The 22,012-nt window shown below is 37.6% G+C and overlaps 1 protein-coding gene and 1 long non-coding RNA gene across 5 annotated transcripts in view; one reads left to right on the forward strand and one right to left on the reverse strand.

The window, feature by feature from the left end:
* LOC130864588 (uncharacterized) overlaps nt 1–22,012 on the reverse strand; it is a 193,927-nt gene that overhangs the window by 109,053 nt on the left and 62,862 nt on the right. The gene's annotated exons all lie outside the window — the stretch shown is intronic.
* Nucleotides 1–22,012, forward strand: part of Scn9a (sodium voltage-gated channel alpha subunit 9) — a 69,483-nt gene that overhangs the window by 17,958 nt on the left and 29,513 nt on the right. For 2 of the 4 annotated variants that reach the window (XM_057755187.1, XM_057755186.1), the window contains exons 8-16: nt 69–210; nt 1,939–2,145; nt 4,767–5,054; nt 7,079–7,417; nt 10,304–10,433; nt 11,407–11,645; nt 13,193–13,366; nt 14,073–14,429; nt 18,993–19,469. In XM_057755187.1, the coding sequence (XP_057611170.1) occupies nt 69–210; nt 1,939–2,145; nt 4,767–5,054; nt 7,079–7,417; nt 10,304–10,433; nt 11,407–11,645; nt 13,193–13,366; nt 14,073–14,429; nt 18,993–19,469 (2,353 nt within the window). Of the gene's footprint in view, nt 1–68; nt 211–1,938; nt 2,150–3,003; nt 3,022–4,766; nt 5,055–7,078; nt 7,451–10,303; nt 10,434–11,406; nt 11,646–13,192; nt 13,367–14,072; nt 14,430–18,992; nt 19,470–22,012 lie in introns of all 4 variants that reach the window. The other 2 variants (XM_057755188.1, XM_057755185.1) reach the window with 2 other exon arrangements.

A 22,012-nucleotide genomic window follows, 5' to 3' on the forward strand; every position in this document is an offset into this window, starting at 1 on the left:
TCGGCTATAGTGTTCCTTATCTACGTGCCAAACATATCCTGACCTGTAATTCCCATTTCTATCTGTAGCCAGTGTCCAGAAGGATACTACTGTGTGAAGGCTGGCAGAAATCCCGATTACGGCTACACGAGCTTTGATACTTTCAGCTGGGCCTTCTTGGCCTTGTTTCGGCTAATGACTCAGGATTACTGGGAGAACCTTTACCAGCAGGTGGGTGTCAACAGAATCAGATGTCTCTAAAGGCAGTCAGTGCCCAGTGTGCTTTGACTCTGTCTTGGGAGCTGTTGTGGTTGCTGTTCCTTTCATTTCATTTCTGTGGACAATATGGAAATCCCGACATGTGTTTCTAACATTAGAGTTAATTTATCCTGCTCGTATTAGAACAGATAGTTCTTAGATCATTTATTAATTTTCTTCTATGTTATGAGCAATGTTAATTTTTAGGTCTTCCTTAGTATCCGACATTGTAGTTTCTTAAGCTGTCTTTGCACGCTCACTGTTTCCTTCATATGCCTGGGCTGTCAGAATCCTAGAGAATCTCCTGTATTGTGCCCTCCAGACTTTAGTGTTGAACCTTTATTTACAATTAAATACTCAGTTCTACTCCAAACCTTTCTCTTCCTTGTCAACTACTTCCTCTTCTGGGTTTCATGACCCTTTAAATGTTCCTCAGCTTAAACATCAGTCTCCGATAGTGTTCATTCCCATGGCCATGCACTTTAGCATGAACATGAGGCACTTGCCACAAGGCTTCTCCATGTGTATATCATATATTCTCATCACCCAATCCCAAGAGGAAAGTAGTTGAAATGATAATTCTCTTTTTCATGTAACCATGAATTTATTTTTTCAGAATTGTTAAAAGTACTTCTTTTGGCCTCTTTTATATTTACTTCTGTGACTATTATAAATGTTATAAAAACTACATAAAAATACCTTTTGTAGGAAAATAAATTTAATAGAAATAATTCAGAGGTAGAAACAGAATCTTAGAATGCTGTATTGGTGGACTCAGGTCCTCCTTTGTCATCCTCCAGAGTCTCCAGGGCCACCGTCATGGGACCACCATCGTAGTCCCCACCTTTATTAATATAGAAAAGAAGAGTATCTTAGCTCAAAGTTAAGGTCATGCAAAATAAAAGCATTGACATACAAATTTGCAAAGGGACGATGAAAGATGGCCATATTTAAGTTGAGATAGGGAAGATAGACTTTCTCACACATTGGTAGTAACCTTTGTAGAAAGTTAATGAAAATAAAAAGTTTCCAATGACCCAAAAGTTCCACTTTTATGAATTTATTCAATAAAAACAATAACAACAACAGAATGATAGAGTGGGGAATTGAATAAATATTAAGGATTCCAGAGGTATATAAGTTTCACTTATATCTCTATACTATTTTGAATTTTTCTAAAAATGAAGCAAATGGCAGAATAAACTGCATTTAAAAATAAATAATTTTAATTATTAATCATTAATAATGATTTTACTAGATAAAAATAAATATCCATGGAGTCAACAAATAAACTTAATCATTAAAGCAAGCTGTCTGCATCAAAATTTAAAATGATAATAATTTAAAAAGGAAAGAATAGGACTTGAACAATAAAGGGGGTTGTTTGAAAAATTAAAAGACAGTATGAGAGCTAAAGTTACCAGTAATTTCAAAAATGTAAAAAATGAGAAAGTTATGCTATATTTAATACTAATTATCAAACTTTAGTACCAGCCTGTTACATTGCTATACCTTTTATACTGATTAAGACAAGTTTGTTTAATACTGATTGTCTTCAAATATATTGCTTTCATTTATATTTCTATAACCTGAAATTATACAAAATATTTGATTTGCATGTTCTTTATCTATCAACCACAATGAAAAAATTTAGTAAAATTTTTGCATTATTAAAATAACAATTTCCTTTTCTACCCCCAGACTCTACGTGCTGCTGGCAAAACCTACATGATTTTCTTTGTCGTGGTGATCTTCCTGGGCTCCTTTTATCTGATAAACTTGATCCTGGCTGTGGTAGCCATGGCCTATGAGGAACAGAACCAGGCCAACATCGAGGAAGCTAAACAGAAAGAATTAGAATTTCAGCAGATGTTAGATCGACTCAAGAAAGAGCAGGAAGAAGCTGAGGTAAGTGTTCGTCACTATAAATATGAAGGCAGAGGGGAGACAAAGGTCCTCTCCATGTAGATTCTCCTGATTTCAGGAGACTATACTTGATGTTGATTGAAAGGCCAAATAACAATTCCTGTATTTTGTGTGAATCGCATCCTTTTGTTTCTAATGTGCTTGAAGGAATGAGCTCTAAACAGAGCTAGAAGGGACACCTATTATAATAATCTCCCAGTTCCATAGCAGATGTTCTGAGACATCACTTGTAATTCTACCACCCAGAATGCATCAGCATGAAAGCTTCTAAGAATATAAGAATTGTGTCCATTCTCAGCAATAACAGCTTTTCCTTTGCAATTTCATACACAGATAGCACATTCTGATTATTGCCACCCTAATCCTCTCTTACTTTCCTCTCACCCAATCGCTCTGAAATTGCAACCTACAAGTCCCTTTCCTACAACTATATCTTTTTTTCCTAACCTACTGAGTTTGATCAGGGCAGTCACTGTCCATGGATTTGCTACTATTCCCTTGAGCCCCGTGAGCTAACCAGTGGGTACGAGACTGAAAACAACGTCTGCCTCTCCTCCAGAACCAATAAAAGCAATACATATACATAAGGCTGAAGGCCTCCTCACTCATGGTTTTTAAACTTAGTTGATAGGAGCAGGCATGGATTCCATCTTGTGAAGTGACCCTCATAATCGTAAGAAACTGTAACATGAAGGTTAGCCAACAATTTAGAGATTAAAACAAATGCTCATTAATTTTTGCTAATGTTATAAACTTTCAGATTAAGACAGCCACAATAATGATTATGATCACTTCTGAGCAAGGCACAGTGCATGCTAGCTTTCTCTGCAAAGGTTTCAGTATTTCAGCTGTACAATTGTTCAGTAAATGCTTTAAAACCTGCCACGTGATTTGGTATAGTTAACCTCTTGAATGGCTGTAACATTAGCCAGGCCAATAATCTGTGATATGGAGAAATACTGATGTAGAGGCATATGTAGTGCCACATATATTGAAGGTTAAAATGGTAAAATTAAGAAATATAACACATTTTCAAACTGTCCAAAAATGTGTAATAGAATTATATCTTTGTGTCTTGACATTGTACTCATATATAAGATTATACATTTTTTGAGAAAATTTTGTAATGAAGAAAATGTTGATAAAATAATAGTGGGTATAATGATAGACAGGATACAATCACAATTTAACTGTTAGACTAATACATAAATGACCTGGAGAAGTATAACCACAACTCCTTTCTGAGGGTAAGACAGAAAGTATTTTTATACTTTTCCTTTACATCTTTACATCTAGTTTCCTTAAATGATTTTCCTTTAGTCTTGAGAATTTCATACACATATACAATGAAATATTCACATCCACTCAAACCTATAACCTCATTTTCCCATTCTCTAACTCTCCCAGTCTACCTTTACCAATTTCAAGTCAATTTATGACAGCCCTCTAAGTCTGATTAGTGCTATCCATAAGTGCTTGATTATGGGGTCATCCCGTGGACTATGGGAAAACTACCAATGGCCATACACACAAAGAAAAAAATGATTCTCCCTGTCCCAGGTGTCCCAACTGCCGGTAGCACTTCCATAAGGGGCATGGCCCAGAAAGTACCTTCCTCATTCTTCCTGAATTTTGGTTAGCTTGCTCTTGTACAGGTCTCACGCAGGTAGCCTCAGTTGCTCTGAGTTCTTGAGTGTGATAGCCACATTGTGCCCAGAAGTCAACATTTCAAAGCTCTAATCCCTATTCTCTGGCTCTTGCCTTATTGTTGCCTCCTTTTCTGTGGTTTTCCCTGAGCCTGGCTGGATGTAAGGAGGGAGGCTGATAGATGCCCCATTTAGGGCTGAACACTCAGCTTCTTGTTCTGAGTACTTAGAACAATTATGCATTCCTGCATTAACTGTTTCCCCCTGCAAAAATAAACTTCTATTATCAAGGCTGAGGACAGTCCAAATATGTGAGTATTGACATAAATACTTAGAAGACAACTTAGCAACGTGTCATTTATCAAAATAACTGGGGAAGTCATAAACCCTAGGATAAAACCCAAATGGAATTCTTATTTTATGTTTAGAAAGCTATTTATTTATTTATGAGGAGAGATAGCTACCTTCACTCCATGGTAATTCAGTTTTGAGATTTCATCAATCCCTTAAGATAAGAATCATTGACCTTATAATTTTTCTTGACACTTTATTTCCTTATTAACTTATTTCTTTTTTCAGACATGTTACTCTCACTAAGCTATGGGTTCCTGATTCCATTGCTCACCCTGAGTTGCTTACCTGATCTTCAAATTCATTATCTTAGCACACAGTTTATATCGCAAAAGTACCTGTCAAACTTCGACACATAATACTTCAATTTACTTAATTCTAAGGAAGCTTACAACATGAAAGAGTTGCATTACAAAGGTACTGAAACTTTATTATAATATGTGAGAGGAGAGACTAAGCTTCACATGCTAATTGGTTATAATGCAACACAACACAGGTTACTTCCTGGACAAGATTTGTAACTGAATGCCCAGGCTGGGTACCCTGAGGCTTGTTTTTTCAAGATTTGGAAATTACTTAAATGCTGGGATTGTCTTGGTCCAACAGGCCATTGCTGCAGCTGCAGCTGAGTACACGAGTATTGGGCGGAGCAGGATGACGGGTCTGTCGGAGAGCTCTTCAGAAACCTCTCGGCTGAGCTCCAAGAGTGCTAAGGAGAGACGAAACAGAAGAAAGAAAAAGAACCAGAAGAAGATCTCCAGTGGCGAGGAAAAGGGCGACGATGAGAAACTGTCCAAGTCGGGATCGGAGGAAAGCATCCGAAAGAAAAGCTTCCATCTCGGCGTGGAAGGACATCACCGCTCCCGGGAGAAGAGGCTGTCCACCCCGAACCAGGTACTACCAGCGCCACCAGGCGAGGCTGCACAGCAAAAAGCCAGTGCAAGGCTTAACGCTGGGATCAGGGTTCAAGAGAGGAAGGGGACTAAACCATCACATTTTACCTAAAATGCTGCCTTTGGCTGGGAGTTTATGGAAAGTAGAGAGATGTATATGGTTTCTCTATTAAGTTGCCATCTTCATTTTCATAAAAAGCTATTGTTTCAGAATTGCTATATCTTCCTTAAGAAGCATTTTTCTAAAATAAAATGTTCCTGCAAACTACTATAGGATTGAAGAATGGTGTTTACAACACAGATTAATTCTTATGGTTGTATTTTGTTAATGTTTTTAATACCTCACTCCTGATAAAAACAAGAGGAGGGAAAGACGGAAGAGAGGGAGGGAGGCAGGGAGGGAAGGAGGGAAGGAAGGAAAGCCATAATCCTAAAAGTAGTTCCTCTATCTTTTTCTGTCCTGTAGACCAGCATGAAACAAAGCAGCAGGCAGTCAATTTTGAATTTTGTCCATTCTTTTGATATCTTCCACTCCAAGCACAGAAGCTTCTGGTTGACAAATACATGAATTTCTCTCTTGTGGATTTTCCCTCTATCCTGTTTTTCACACTGAAACCTCTCCACTCTGGTCCCCCTGCAAGCCCATCAGATGAGCCATGGCTCCAGAGCTACCAAACATTTACACACTGTACAACCCCACCTCAACTGTTGGCAAGACAAAAATACACATATGGGTTTGGTACTCTATTGTATAAACACTGAAGATCAAGAATCGCATCTTATGCAGATCACAGATAGCTTTGACTTCACCTTCTCAGCTTCCTATACTTTCCTGGCTTTCTCATTTCCCACAACAGAGATGCTCACTATTACCTGAAGATTTTTACACCTTCCTTCCTCTATTACTTAGTACACATTTTCCCCCTTTCATTTATTTCTTTTTCTTTTCAAACTCTCTATATAGCCAAGAATGACCTTAAACTTCTGAACTCATGCCTTTTACTTCTCCAGTGCTGGCATAGTAGGTATTGGTCACCATGGTCAAGGCAGTGCTGGGATTTGAACCGAAGGCCTTATACAAACTAAGCGAGCATTCTACCAACTTAGTTATGTCCCCAGCCCAGTCTGCTTCTTACTGATAACTTTCTTCATTAATTTCTCCTGACACAGCGGCACCCCACCTTCCACTATTTAGTTCAAGTACCCCACCCCCATAATCCTACACATCTTCCTCTGTCCTCTGCATCCCCTAATCTGGGGTTCCAGACATGGCCCGAGTTATCTGCTATTGTCATCTTTGCCATAGTTGGAAGTTTCCAGCTTCTGTTACTTAGGTGTGAAGCACAGACAGAAAACAGTCAGTCCTTGTCTGCAAACATGGCACAGGCTAGGACAGGCAGCTGGAATCCTCATGGTGTTAATGCAAGGAAAGACAAGAGGGAGTTTCGGCTTGTTCTGAGGCAAAGCCCTTCCTTGTCATATTCATTTTCCACTGTTCCCAGTGCCTGCCACTTGTCTTTAAAATAGCAAGCACTAACATTTATTGAATTTAGTACTTCTAAATAATCTACCTTGTGTTTTCATTTATGGAATCAGTTTACCCTGGAGAAGAGTCATATAAAGGGGATGGCTTTCCACTGTTCCCTTGGGAGCAACTCCCCCACACCCTGAAGTTGCTATAGTCCCTGTCTCTTAATTTCCTTGACTACTATGTTCTCAAAAGCATACTCAACTAGCCTTCAGTCTATAAACTCAGACCGTATGGTGGATGAGTTTTAGTGTTAGAACTGGGGCAAGTCCTTTGCCAAGTTCTGCGAATGGATTCTTCTAATTCTTGCAGCCTTTTCTTTCTTTCTTTCTTTTTCCTAGAATTGATCTTTTTGTTGAATTGCTTTTCTTTTAAATACGATTCTTTTAAACAAGCACAGTGTCGCTGGTCTCGGGCTAACGATTTGGTACTAATTTCACGAAGTCTGCTCTTATTTGGAGCTCCAGCAAAGGCTTTCTGTCTTGTTTTTCTCACAGTCACCACTCAGCATTCGCGGCTCCTTGTTTTCTGCACGGCGCAGCAGTCGTACGAGTCTCTTCAGTTTCAAGGGTCGAGGAAGAGATCTCGGATCTGAGACAGAGTTCGCCGATGACGAGCATAGCATTTTTGGAGACAACGAGAGCAGACGGGGTTCACTATTTGTGCCTCACAGGCCTCGGGAGCGACGAAGCAGTAACATCAGCCAGGCCAGTAGGTCTCCACAAATGCTGTCGGTGAATGGAAAAATGCACAGTGCGGTGGATTGCAATGGCGTGGTGTCGCTTGTTGATGGACCTACAGCCCTCATGGTCCCCAATGGACAGCTTCTTCCAGAGGTGATAATAGATAAGGCAACTTCTGACGACAGTGTAAGGATGTTTTCCATAGCTCAGGCATACCTGGGCAATTACTCGTGCATCAGTCAGTCTCTTTGCTGGGGGCGGGGGGGGGGGGTCTGCTCTGTAGCCTGTGAATGGCTCTGTGTTTGGTGATGCCTTCTCTGTGAAAACACGGCTTTAATTCATAACTCAATCCCCACCAGTTAGGTGCTGCAACCACGCAATTAAAAGATATTTTATGGGGCTAGCCAGATGGCTCAATGCACAGCACGGAAGTCAGGCAACTCACAAAAGTAACCACTGCACAACTCTGGCTCCAAGGTTTCTGGATCCCTCTCCTGGCAGCCATGGGTACTGCACTCACATGTGCATAACAACATAGACACAGATACACATAATTACAAACTTATACATAAATCTTAAGTTAACAATGATATTGTATGTCCCATGTTGGTAAAAGGATACATTTACTTATATTTGTGTTAAGATTACAGGCTGAAACCCATTACTTTAGAAAACATTTATGCCTACAGTATATAGAGTAGGTTGAACTTATTAGTAGGCAGGCCTCACTGCTGTAAAGAAACAAGGACCCCTTGCCATCTACTTCTGGTTATTTCAGATCATTTAATATATATTTATTGCAAGGGACTCTTACTTGAGTTGTTAATGACAAGAGTAACAATAGCAAACATACTCTTAAGCTTTTTTAAACATCTGTATGAGGATACATATTATTGTCAGCACAAACAGGAGAAGTAAGCCAAAATATTCTCGTGTGATCATAGTTCAGGAGCAGCCCTGACATCTCCATAAAGGCCGTGTGTTCTAAGTGTACGTTCTTAACCTCCAGCCCCCACTGATTTTTCCCATTCCTGGGGTTTCCAGGATGTAGACTTTGCACACTGATTGTGTTGTACTGCCTTAACAAATAGCAAGAGCTGTCACTAACCCAGCAAGTTTGCATCATAGACTACACACCTGTATGCTTGTGCTAGCGAACTGTGTAGTATTTGAAGTGAGATAAAGTTCCATCAAAGTCATGGGCACACACACATTTCAGTTTGAAAAGAATGCATGTGCTCTGTGGTGACTTTGAAACGTCTATGCTTGCATGATACAGCATAAGCCTTTCTGTTAAGCTGGTGTTTCCTTGTGAAGTAGCATGTTACCTTTCTATGAAATGATATCTAAGTTTTAGATTTCAATGATGTTTGTAATCTGTTAAATGCTATGCAATTTATGGCATATTTGCAGGTGATTTAACATTTTTTTAAAAAAAATTTATTTAAGAATTGACTTTTAACCAGAGGAAAATCAAAACCACAAAACTAAAGAGCTAAGTTTATGAAACCTGAAGATTTGACCATCATAGAAGTCCAACATAATGCACAGTTTACATATGCACACCTACTATTGCATGACAAACAATAAAATCTGTATGTTATAGACATGCCCAGGTGAAAAAGAGTTGGTATAGGCAAATTGTTTTTTATTTGGGGGAAGAAGAGAGAATGGCAGAGAAAACACGGCATTACAGGCCCATACACATATATACAAGTGTATGTATGCACAGCTATATTTTGATATTCATGTATACATGAATATATACAACATTGCAGCCTTTTAATTATATAATTATATAAACTATGAACATACATATGTATATTATACATATATTGATATATATGTGTGTTGGTAAAATTTTTACTATCTATCACATAGCACATATAAACTAATATCTGGTGCTGTAGGATTGTATAATTCTCTCTTCTATTTTGGCTTTTTGAGACAAGATTTTTTGAGACAAGTTTTTGGAGTTTTATTGTTTCACCATTTGTTATTTTTTGATTTTTGGTTTTGGGTTGGTTTTTTGTTGTTGTTGTTTTTTGTTGTTTTGTTTTTTGTTTTGTTTTGTTTTGTTTTGTTTTTCAAGGCAGGGTTTCTCTGGGTAGCTTTGGAGCCTGTCCCGGAACTAGATCCTATAGACCAGGCTGGCCTCAAACTCACAGAGATCTGCCTGCCTCTGCCTCCCAAGTACTGGGATTAAAGGCATGCACCACCACCACCACTGCTGGATATATATATATATATATATATATATATATATATATATATATAATGTGGGTGTAATTTTTAGAAGACTAGTGCAGTATTTTTGTTTGTTTGTTAGTTAAGTTGGGTGGCATGCTTGAAAAACAAGCATTTTCGCTTAAAGAAGAATATGCCTGGCATGCCTCCATTCAAATTACTGCATGTCAGTGGCTTTTAGGGCTGCGGTTTTTAGCATGTGTTCACCTCTTTGAGGCAAAGCCTGTACTCTCCATGCTGCTAGTGTTACCATCAGAAAGTATCTTTTTCAAACTAAGTTACTTAGCACTGTCCACCCAAAGTGTTATAAAATCTTCTTTCAGTGGTAAGAAAAAAATTCTTGAAGTAGTTTTCATTAATGTTGGTATCCCAACAGACAATGGAAATAGCAATGATGGAAGTTAGTGTTTGACCCCGCCCCTTTCTTCACATACCTCCACAGCTCTTGTCTGTTGTTCTTGGGTATGTTTTTTTTTCTTGGTAGATATTGGATTAAGTTGGATGTGCAGAGAGAACACAATAGTGTTGTAATGAGAACAGCTATTTCTTAACCCTGAAGCAAGAGTATAAGGCAAGATGTCTCGCTAGATGCATTTTACTTGTGATGGAGGCATTAGGTAGCCTTCCTCTTGCAAATATCTAGCAAGCAGCAGGGTCATCGTTTGAATCTAATCGTCTAATCTCTGCTTATAAGCATTCACTGCAGCTACCCAAGCCGGATTCCGTTTCTACCTATGCTACATTAGACTTATGTTCTAAGAAGGCAATCAGTCATCTTTCCTCCCCCTTCAGGGCACAACCAATCAAATGCGCAAGAAAAGACTTTCCAGTTCTTATTTCCTGTCTGAGGACATGCTGAATGACCCACATCTCAGGCAGAGAGCCATGAGCAGAGCAAGCATTCTAACCAACACTGTAGAAGGTATGTGATTTCAAAAACAACAACAAAATAACTTACCTTATGGGTTCTTAAATAAAATTAATATAAACTATGATCACCTCTAAAGAGATTTGTGAAATTATTAACAATGATTGAAAGCATATTAAAGGTGAAAGGGAACAACTAAAAAAATGTTGATTTTTATGAAAGGGAAGTTAAAACCTCATGAGCATGTGAATTTATATGCCAGCATATTCTATTAAAACTTTCAAAAGTGTTTCTTCATTCAAATAAGAAACAGGTTACCTTAATTAATAAACATCACCAAAATTTATGTATATTTAAGTACAGTATGATTTGTAGTTATACAAATAATTTATGTATAATGTAAATGTAGTATTATATATGTAAATTTTTAATGAATGAAGTCACTTTCATGCAAAAAAATATTTTATCAATAGTAATGATAACCATGTGCTGAGAAGGTATGTGCACATGGGTATGTGTGTATTTGTATGCTGACATTGAAGATATTCCTCTATTGTTCACCATATAACTTGGGGGACAGGGAGTCTCTCGCTGAACCTGGAGATCACTGATTCAACCAGACTAGCTGAGCACCAAGCCTAATGGTTCTCCTACCTCCACCTCCCCAGTGTTGGGATCACAAGCATGAACTTTAGTGCCCAGCTTTTCGCGTAGCTTCTAGGGATCAGATTTCAGGTCCTCATGACATGGCAAGAACTTGACCATCCCAGCCTTCTCCTCAACTAGTATATATTTAACTGCGAGGTGTCCATATATATTTGGTCTTTAATACCTTCTTTCTTCTTCAACTCACTTGTACTTTTAGTACAAGACTTTTATGTAATCTTCTGGGCTTTCAAAGAAATAGCACTTTTATACAAAATTTAAACCATGACAAGTGTTTGAATATTAGATTTTATTGATGCTTTCTAGTTGGTAGTGTATAAACTACGCGATGAGTGATTTCATGTTTGTCGTTTTTCTCCAGAACTTGAAGAGTCTAGACAAAAATGTCCACCATGGTGGTACAGATTTGCTCACACATTTTTGATCTGGAATTGCTCTCCATATTGGATAAAATTCAAGAAGTTCATCCATTTTATTGTTATGGATCCTTTTGTAGATCTTGCAATTACCATTTGCATAGTTCTAAACACATTGTTTATGGCTATGGAACACCACCCAATGACTGACGAATTCAAAAATGTACTTGTCGTGGGGAATCTGGTGAGTTGTGTCCCCACAATCTTCTCCCTTGGGGTGTCACCTTGCCATTTCCTTCTGGTTTTTAAACCTGTGGGTCTACAGCTAATTATGCAGACATTGAACTTACCATATGAATCCAGCTACAAAATCAACCTTCTGATATTATATACTATTTTAAGATACTTTTTCCAGTAGATTTGGTTTCCATAAATAACAATATTATTTTCATATGTATTAGTATTTCAGGACTTACAATGTCTTTTAACTGCCAAAATGCCTAAAAAAAAACATTTTAAAGTTTTAAATGTTTTTTAAAATGCATTTTATAATTACATTGCTATTCCTGAATATTCAACATTTTTTGATCCGCTTTGGGTGTACTGTTCTGAATTAATGCTGGTGAGGTGTCCAGACCTTTATAATTTCAAAGACCTCTGCTTGAACCCAGATTTAATCTTTTATTAATTATGTCCTTGAACACATTCCAGAGTGTTCTGCATTAGATTTTTTTTTCTTTTCTTATTTTTTTAGGCAAAAGGCAGAAGTATGTGCTTTCTAATTTCTGATGGAGTCCTAGGTCATGGAAATCAGTGTTTTCTTTCTGAGTTTATTATAGCACGTGAACTCAGAGGTCAACCTTGTCTCCTGTCTAACAACACAACACCAAGTGAAGAACTCCCTGCTACTGCTCTTATAATCCTTGTTTTAATGGTCTTACCACTTCCCTTTGAACCATTTTTGTTCAGCTAATTCTTTGAGGCAAACTGTGCCACAAGAAGGCCTAAGCAAAACTTTTTATGTTATATCTTTGAGTTTTTTGAGTCCTGTGTCAAGAATTAATTGTGTTTTATAATCCACTTTGCACATCAGTGCTTTAGGTATCTAACTTTATCTGCCCAGTGTAGGTTAAACACTTTTCTTCTGCCCTTGTAAACCTTTAAATGTTAAGTCAACATGTTCTTTATGACTCTGTGAGCAGAAAGTATAAAAAGGAGAGAGGATCAAAATTTCAATATCTGTGTAGATGTGATAGATAAATAGATATATGATATATAGATGACAAACTATATAAGTGATAGATGCACAAATAAATAGATGATTAGATAAAGACATAGTAGATGGATGATAGAAAATAAAATAAATGATAGATAATAGATATAGATGATAAATGATGGAGAGATAGATAGATAGAGAGATGAAAGATAGATAGATAGATAGATAGATAGATAGATAGATAGATAGATAGACAGACAGACAGACAGATGTGGTAACAGAGAATTATTGGGTAATTATCAAAAGCTCATTTCTCTGAAATTTTAAAAGACCCTTTTAAATGCTGTCTCTGATGATGAAAACGGACATGATAACTAGAACTTTTTAAGCTTTCAATCTTTATGTAAAAATTATAAGAAATATATGCCTTGCTTATAAAAAGAAACGAGAGAATTGCCACTTTTGAAGTGTCTAAACATTATATGGAACACAGTCACTACTAAGCTAATAGTCATTGTCACCATCAAGATGACTTTACGTTCCAATAACAGAAAATAATGTTGTGTTTCATTTAGATCTTCACAGGGATCTTTGCAGCTGAAATGGTACTGAAGTTAATAGCTATGGATCCTTATGAGTATTTCCAAGTAGGGTGGAATATTTTTGACAGTCTAATTGTGACATTGAGTTTGGTAGAGCTTTTCCTCGCAGATGTGGAAGGATTATCAGTCCTGAGATCATTCCGATTGGTAAGTAGACGCTAAAGATACTGCTACATTCTGTAAGGAAGGGATATCATGTTTGTTAGGGATTTCATTTGTTTTTTACTTTACATTATTATTATTTAAATTTTTTACAAGTTGAATCAAAAGCAATATCAAACCTTACACTTAGCAAAATAAAATTCATTCATTTACAAATAAACTTAAAGGATTAGAATCTCATGTTTAATTAGGAACTTGAAATTGTGTCCAGTTCTGTCTTATGATGTATTCTAATATGATAGGAAAACTTTTAATCTAGTATATAATGATATAATTCACAGTAAGAAGATTATGATTCGCAGAAATGTATGCATAATATGTCCATAGCTTTATGGGTTTAGTAATTAAAGTTTAAATCATTATCTCCCAACAGCTATGCAGTCTAAAAAATATTAAAAGCATTAGAAAGTAAAATTAAGGTTGAGCTACCAATTCTAAAAGAACAGATACCATGCAAATAAGTTGCTTTCAGAATCCTCAATGAAAACTACAACATTTTTTTCATAATATGCACTGTCATTATTATGGTAATCAAAATCAACAGAAGTATTAAAAGACAGATAAAACAAACTATTGCCTTCAGCTAGACAATAATAACATGGAATGTAGATTACACTGTATACTTAAAACAAAAGTCAAGAGTAGAAACATTGAAAGCTGTTTTATAACTAATTCTAAACCTTGTTTTTAGCTCCGAGTCTTCAAGTTGGCAAAATCCTGGCCCACACTGAACATGCTCATCAAGATCATCGGCAACTCGGTGGGCGCCCTGGGCAACCTGACCCTGGTGTTGGCCATCATCGTCTTCATCTTCGCCGTGGTCGGCATGCAGCTGTTTGGAAAGAGCTACAAGGAGTGCGTCTGCAAGATCAACGAGGATTGCACACTCCCGCGCTGGCACATGAATGACTTCTTCCACTCCTTCCTGATCGTGTTCCGTGTGCTGTGTGGAGAGTGGATAGAGACCATGTGGGATTGCATGGAGGTCGCGGGCCAGACCATGTGTCTCACTGTCTTCATGATGGTCATGGTGATTGGCAACCTCGTGGTATGTAAGAGCTATTCAGATACTTAAATTTTCTATTACAACTATTTTCAGATATTATTTTTGTAATTTTAAACTTTAAAGACAAAATAATATCTTTAATCTCCTTCACCAGAAAGCCTATATTTATATTTTTTAAACTGACCTCCTAGAAAAAGTCCTACATTATTCTCTCATTTTGATAGCTTTGTCATGCAAATTAAGTTTTCAAACCTCTTAAAACATGAACTATCTTCAAATATGAAGCTATAGTGGTAAATAATACATGATTAAATGAATGATCCCCCAAGCTAATGGAGCAAGGCAAAAGAGAATATTGGTTATAGGGCCTTAATTCACAAAACTAGCAGCTGGACCAACCTCAGAGTTCTTGCCCCTTCTGACCCATTGACTTAAAAATGGTTTCCATATTACACAGTGATTACAAAGAATAAATAAAGAATATTTTATGCCATATATACATCATGTGAAGTTCAACTTTTAATGTCCATGCAAAGTTTTATATAAACATGGATATATTCATTCACTTACATTTTACCTATACTACCATCATGCTCGGTATTCAAAGAGAGAAACTAATTAAACATGCATGTCCTACAAAGTTCCAAATATTTATTGTACAGCCATTAAAAAAATTACCTCCAACTAATTTATAGCATTTCTTTCATATAGCAGTCTCTTCATGTTTCTAACTAGTGTTTTCTTGGCTTCTGGGTTTTTGTTTGTTTGTTTGTTTCTTCCTTATGCTGGTTGATAAAATCTCTCAAACTTACATAAAGAGAAACTACTTGGTAAATGTTCTTCTATGAGCCATTCATCTTGATTTTCAAATCCACTATTGTTGGCTTGCTCTAGTTGTGGTTCACGGGGCATCAAATCACCTGCCAACCATAGGGTAAGTACATTCACTCCCAGTGGCTTCAAAACAAAGCTACTCAATATTTTTGTCCTTATAACTTCCATTAAAAATAAGAGCTAGAGATCAGAACAGAAAATCCACTTTTATCAGATCTCACACTAAACAATAACATACTAAAAGTATACCAAGTAAATTATACAACGGTAATTCTATACCCTTACGGCACAAAATTAATTATCTTGAGTTGCCACTCAAGATTCTTAATTATTTAATTAATTCTTAATCACCATCTTGTAGTGATAAATACATTTTCTAGTGTGATGTAGGTTAACACATTCTTCTAATATGCAAAAATACATATTGTTTCCTTTTACCTCAAACTCATGATCCTCTTGCTTCGGCTTACTGGGCAGTGGGATTACAAGAATGCAGTGCTGTGTCTAGCTAAAGAACTTAAGTTTTGCACCCTGCTAGCAAGTTTTATCTGTATGCTTTCCCTTAGAAAAATTTAGCATAAAATAGTGAAGATTGAAATGGTGTGTGACACAGTGCTTGTAAGTCAGTATACTTGTATCACACTGGGACCAAGAAAAACGACACAGAAAGATCATCAGGCCAGGAGAAGTGGTGAATTTAAGCAGTGATGCGGAAGAAAATGGTCTTCTCACAGTAAAGAAAGACAAGTTCTTGAGGGATACTCTAGCAAAGTTTTTGAAGCAAGTCTTTGAAGAAACAGAGTGTAATATTTGTGTGTGAGACGTGCTTCTTTGAGAGGAAGAACAGATTTAGCCATAAATAAGCATTAAATCTACATTATTCTCATTATGAATAACTCACATTTTACTCACAAGGTATTTGTCCATCATAGTAAACAAAAACAGAAGGTTTGCTCTTTTTCGTGATACCTACTTCCCAGACACCAGCTGTCACTGGTCTCACTGAAGCGGACGATGACTGCAGACTTCCTACTTTCTATAAGAAGCACATGGACACAAGAGTATCTGCTGGCGCTGTGGGTGGAGAGTGAAAGGGTTCTGTGGTCCAAATCAATGGTGGGAAGGACAAAGTTTTGCCATGGAGTAAGGTAGCTTGACCTATGGTAGAGTGTGTCAGCTGTTGAATGGGGGACAATCTTTTTTTTTTTCAAATAAGATGTCAACCTTATTAAAAAATATTATACCATAAAGCAGTTGCCTTGGCTTTACATCTTTTCCTTATTATTATGCAAGCAAAGAAAGGTCTAGAGAATAACATTAGATCAGGAAGGTTTATAAGCAAGAAAATTTTCTTCTCTTCTCCCTAGCAAAGTGGAGGTTTATGAACCACTTACTGAACAGACATTTGTACTCTAAATCCAGGCTAACTTAATAAGAGTCCATGCTAACATATCTGGAAATTCAATGGGTCTTGAAATTCACATACAGAAGAAAATATGTGGGGAACGAGGTCTACAGAATCTTGTTAATTGGGTTTTTTTTTAAAGCCACATATATATTTAACCACAATGTAAAAGCAACAAATTATAACAGTCACATCACTGTGTTTATGAGTCTTCATACTGGCAAGAATATTATAAAATTATCAAAATAAAAAAAATTGCCTTGGGAAAATATATAAAACATAGTTCTCTTAAAAATGAGTAAAAGAGGTATGAATCTAAATCTGACAAATTTCAAATAGTATTAACGTGGTCAAAGGACCATCCATGGTCAGTATCTCTCGCCTCTGTCATTTCCCTGGCCCATGCAGGCTCAGACAAACACTGCCCTTCAGAGTCTGTCCTAGATAAGTGGGGACAATCGTTTTTATAGACCAAAGAGAATTAGAGAGAGGAAATGCAAGTCTGTTCCCAGGTATATTGGGAATACCAATCTGAGTGTTCTCAATGTGGTTATTGTAAAAATGAGGAAAGGAAGATATTCCTAGACTGGCAGACAAATGACTAGAGCCCAAAAGAGCTAGAAGAATTAAAAAGCTTTTCAGTCTCTCCAAAGAAGTTGATGCTCATCAATGTGCTATCAGACAGAACCTAAAAAAGGTGAGACTCCCAAGGCTGAAGAACCCAAGACTCTGCCTCTTACTACTACATGTGCCCTACAACACAAGCAGCAACATATTCCACTGAAGAAAAACAGCACTCAAAGAAAAACAAGGAAAATGCTGTAGACACACATACACACAATACACATACACACACACACGAAAGAAAAAATTTCATATTTATTGCTTATGCAAGTTTATTTTGCAGTTATTGTAACCACTAAAAACCACAGATTTCAGGGGACACATGGAAAAGTAGGTTTTAGTCAGTTCTAGTCTGTGCTAGGACATTGATGAGAACAGTTATCACCAAGCTGGACTGGGATATCTATCAGCTATTTTTATAAATATTTCTTTTCTTTCCTAATGTGCTAATGGAATTTACATGAAATTGACTTTGTTCTCATTTGTGATATCCATTAAACCAATATAAGTATTAGTTTCTTGTCATTTTATGAAGTGAAATACATTTTCACAGAATCTATTCTCCTTGAAGAAGTGGTGCGTCATAAGTACGGTACTAGAAAGAGTCTATCACTTGGAGCTAGCGAGTAGCCCACTAATTTAAAACAGATCTTTGGAGTGTTTCATTGTTATTCCTATTAAAAGTCAAAAATATGCTCTTAATAAAATACTAAAAAGATAACAGTTTAAAAGTACCTAAAAGTTCTTAGCAAATACAAGATTGTTTTCTATGATTCTGTGTCCGCCAGGCTTTTTATTCCTGTAACAGACACCTGACATAAATGTTTAAAAAGAGGGAAGATTTTCTTGGGCTCTCTTTTAGCAATTGCTATCCATAATGGCAAGGGGGCATGTGGAGCCTAGCAGCTCATGGGATGTCAGCCAGGAAGAAGCCAGCACTTTTAAGCTGTAATCTTTCTCCTCTTTCCCAATGTATTCCATTTTTCCCAGCCTATATAAAAATATGCAGTAGATAATTTGGGTGTGAAGACACTTATTATTTAATTGTAGCTCAGTTTTGTTTGTAACTCACATTTAAACCTTTAAATATATATACAATTTACATGTCTTCTGCCCTTGGTGAAAATTTTAACACTTGAAATTCACTTGGATGCATAATTCAGAAATAAAGGCAGGAATGAATTGTTTTCAAAAAAGATCTTGCTTCCAGGATACGGATAGCCCTGACCTTGTTGGCCACTTTTTCCAGGACATAAAAGATGTTCAATAAAGTCAGCCAATCAGTTTCATTGTCTTGCATGAATTGTGTTCAATGTGTTTAAAGCTTGACCTGAATGGTCAGGTACAATGAATGACAGTATAGTGACAATAATCTAATTTTCTTGCACACTTTGCTTCCCATGAAAGTAAGTAGCAATCAGAGGTGAGTTAAAAAAAAAACATTTGAGATCCATTAAAGGAATTTGGCTAGCTCACATGGCCGAACAGAAACAAATGGATAAATGACATGATGATCATGATGGGGGATGATTCTCTGCTCTCGTGACAATTCATCAGGAGCATTGCTGACCCTCTGCTGTCCAAGCCCCCATGTCTGTATGCGGAGAGAGTTCTGACAAAAGCATTAAAAGGTGCTTCAATTTTTGTCATTGTGGGTTTATATTATGACCTCTATTTCTAAAAAGTGTACTTTTTTGTATTTCCCGTGTTCCTGCCCCCCCCCCCCATCTACCCTGCTGTAGGTCCTGAACCTGTTTCTGGCTTTATTACTGAGCTCCTTTAGTTCTGACAATCTTACAGCAATTGAAGAAGACACTGATGCAAACAACCTCCAGATCGCAGTGGCCAGGATCAAAAGAGGAATAAATTATGTGAAACGGACCCTACGTGAATTTCTCCTAAAATCATTTTCCAAAAAACCAAAGGGTTCCAAGGACACAAAGCGAGCAGTAGATCCAAACAACAGAAAAGACAACTATATCTCAAATCGGACTCTCGCTGAGATGAGCAAAGATCACAATTTCCACAAAGAAAAGGATAAACTGAGTGGTTTTGGGAGCAGTATAGACAAAAGCTTTGTGGATGACAATGATTACCAGTCCTTTATTCATAATCCCAGCCTCACGGTGACTGTGCCAATTGCACCTGGGGAATCTGATTTGGAAAACATGAATACTGAAGAACTTAGTAGTGACTCAGATAGCGACTACAGCAAAGAGGTAAGGTCACCTTACATATATTGTTGCCCTAGCAGTTTGAAGATGAACTAATATTTGAGATTTCTGGTGTTCTCTGGTCTAACGTTGGATATGCGGAGAGAGAGAGACTGTGTGTGTGTCATTCCAAACAGCTTGCTGACCGTTTGCATAATATTTTCTTGCTCCTTATTTAATAACTCATTTAATCCAGTTTAGCTAACAGTTGACCTTCCCATTCTCCATCGCTTTCTTGTGGTTACAGCCTTCGTCTGCACCCTGAAATTCCCTTGTCGTCTCCATCACTCTTACCTGTACACTCCCTACCTGTCAATTCCAACTAGTCCCTCTGCCTCACGTCTCATGTAATCTGTGTATGAAAACTAATTTTACTTCAGACCACTCCTAATCATGTGCTTTCCATGATAGAGTTTCTGAAGTCTCCTGGCGTATGCATTACATGTAAAGCTTCACACTAGAGACTGGAGCAGCTTTGACCACCACTACTTCCTCCCAGTCTCCTCCAAAGCCTCCTGAAAACAAGTAACTTTCCCTGTAAGCCATAAGCATTTTATATCTGTGTTACTTTGCTTAAGATTTCCTTCTGTGGACAAACTCTGCATAAATGTTTAAAATTTGAATCTAAATTCTTCTATTATGTCATTAGCTCCTAAATCCCAGCTTCCGTGAGTGCATACAAAGCTCTCCAAACACTTACCTGTTGAGTTCTTCCTAATTTCTGCTCTAGCTGACAGAAACTCATCTAATTTTGAGTCCTATATAATTTTAATACCTCTCTCTTGATTTATTATTTATATTTGAGTTTTCGGTTTTGGGGGATACATTAAATGGTGTTGTTGTCTCCCCAAACAAAAAGGACATACATCTTTTGAGGAATGACAGACAAAGTTATCTCTGTATTTCTAGTGAGTCAGAAATCCGGCTTTGGTCCACTGTGAAAACCCTGGGTTCATTTGCTTCAGTTTTTCCTAGATTAAAATGTTCCTGGGCTGACTTTGCAGTCTCTGCCTTGTTTTTCAGTTAGGAGCTAAGGAACACCGACCACATTTGTCTGAAGTACATCCTTCTTTCTTGCACACCTCTTCTCTAATGGCCGCCATCTCTAACTCCAGCTTCCCCTTCCAGATTCCCAATAGTTTTTTCCCTCCCTTGGAAGTGTATTCATTTTCTACCCTTAAATGTCTTTGAGATAACGATCAGCGTGTTCCTAGTGAGGGTTGATGACGCTAAGCAGACTGTACCTGCTGCAAAAGTAGCACTAAGTTCCACATCAAATATTTCACCAGGGCCGGGCGGTGGTGGCGCACGCCTTTAATCCCAGCACTCGGGAGGCAGAGGCAGGCGGATCTCTGTGAGTTCGAGGCCAGCCTGGTCTACAGAGCTAGTTCCAGGACAGGCTCCAAAGCTACAGAGAAACCCTGTCTCGAAAAACCAAAAAAAAAAAAAAAAATATTTCACCAGTTCCCTATTTCAAAAATCTACATTTTGACCAAAGGGATGGAACAAATCTCCCTCTTGCTTTCATTTCCCCAAAGCCCTGCTCTTTGTGGGTTGTGTGTTATTTCCAGTGCATTTCATGAAGACATTTTTATCCTTTCTTGTGTCACCTCTCACACAAGCAGGTTTGCTGGCAGAGGCAAACAATTAAATGAGTACAACATTCAAGTCAAAATATTCCATAAAGAAACATCTTTCCAAAGAATGACTCAGCAAAGTATCTTCGTCAATTCTGACTAAATAACTGTCAATGAAAGGGCACATTTCTCTAAAAACCCAGTTCCCCTCTGAGACAGAAAAGACATACGACCATCTACAGTGTACTTAGAAGGAAAACACAGCCACTGCCTCTCGGAATGCAGACACTGGATTAATAGTTCTCACTCAGACTGCTGGGGTGTTGTAAGCCCTGCAAGTACTCAGGGAGCATTCACACACTGCACAGATGTTTCCCATCGGCAATGAATTGCTTCCTCTTTAGAAATCTCAACGAAGCGTGGGATGGAGCCATTTGCTTGATAAATACATATTTCGATTTACTACCCTCCAGGAATTGTGCTGCACTGCTGAGAGAGAGAAAAATCTTACTTTCTTTCAGCCACGAAACCCTACTGTATGGTTTAACCAGCAAGTTAAAATATAATGAGCTCTGGGTGAAGATATGTTAGTGATTTACTAACCGTCTAGAGCTTCAGAAACACACGCAGGGACTCAGGTCATATTCCTTAACAGTTCTTGACTCCAGAGTTCTGGATTCAAGATGCTAGCAGAGCCAACTTCAATCTGAAAGCACTAGGGAAAGACCCCACCAACGCTGCTGCTTTGACGCCATCTGGTGGTGGATAGCAATCTCTTTCAAGAGCATGTTGCCATTATGTCTCTGTCTTCTGCCCTCTGTAATTACTCATGAGTCATCTAACAAGACTACATGTTGTTAAAGATTATTCCAAACAAAGGAACACCTGATGCAAAAAATACACCAAATTAGAGTATATGAAACTTAAGGATAAGGAACTGTAAATATTTAACCATTTTCATATCTTAAAATT

The sequence above is a fragment of the Chionomys nivalis genome, chromosome 22 (assembly GCF_950005125.1).
Source record: "Chionomys nivalis chromosome 22, mChiNiv1.1, whole genome shotgun sequence".
Classification (NCBI taxonomy): domain Eukaryota; kingdom Metazoa; phylum Chordata; class Mammalia; order Rodentia; family Cricetidae; genus Chionomys; species Chionomys nivalis.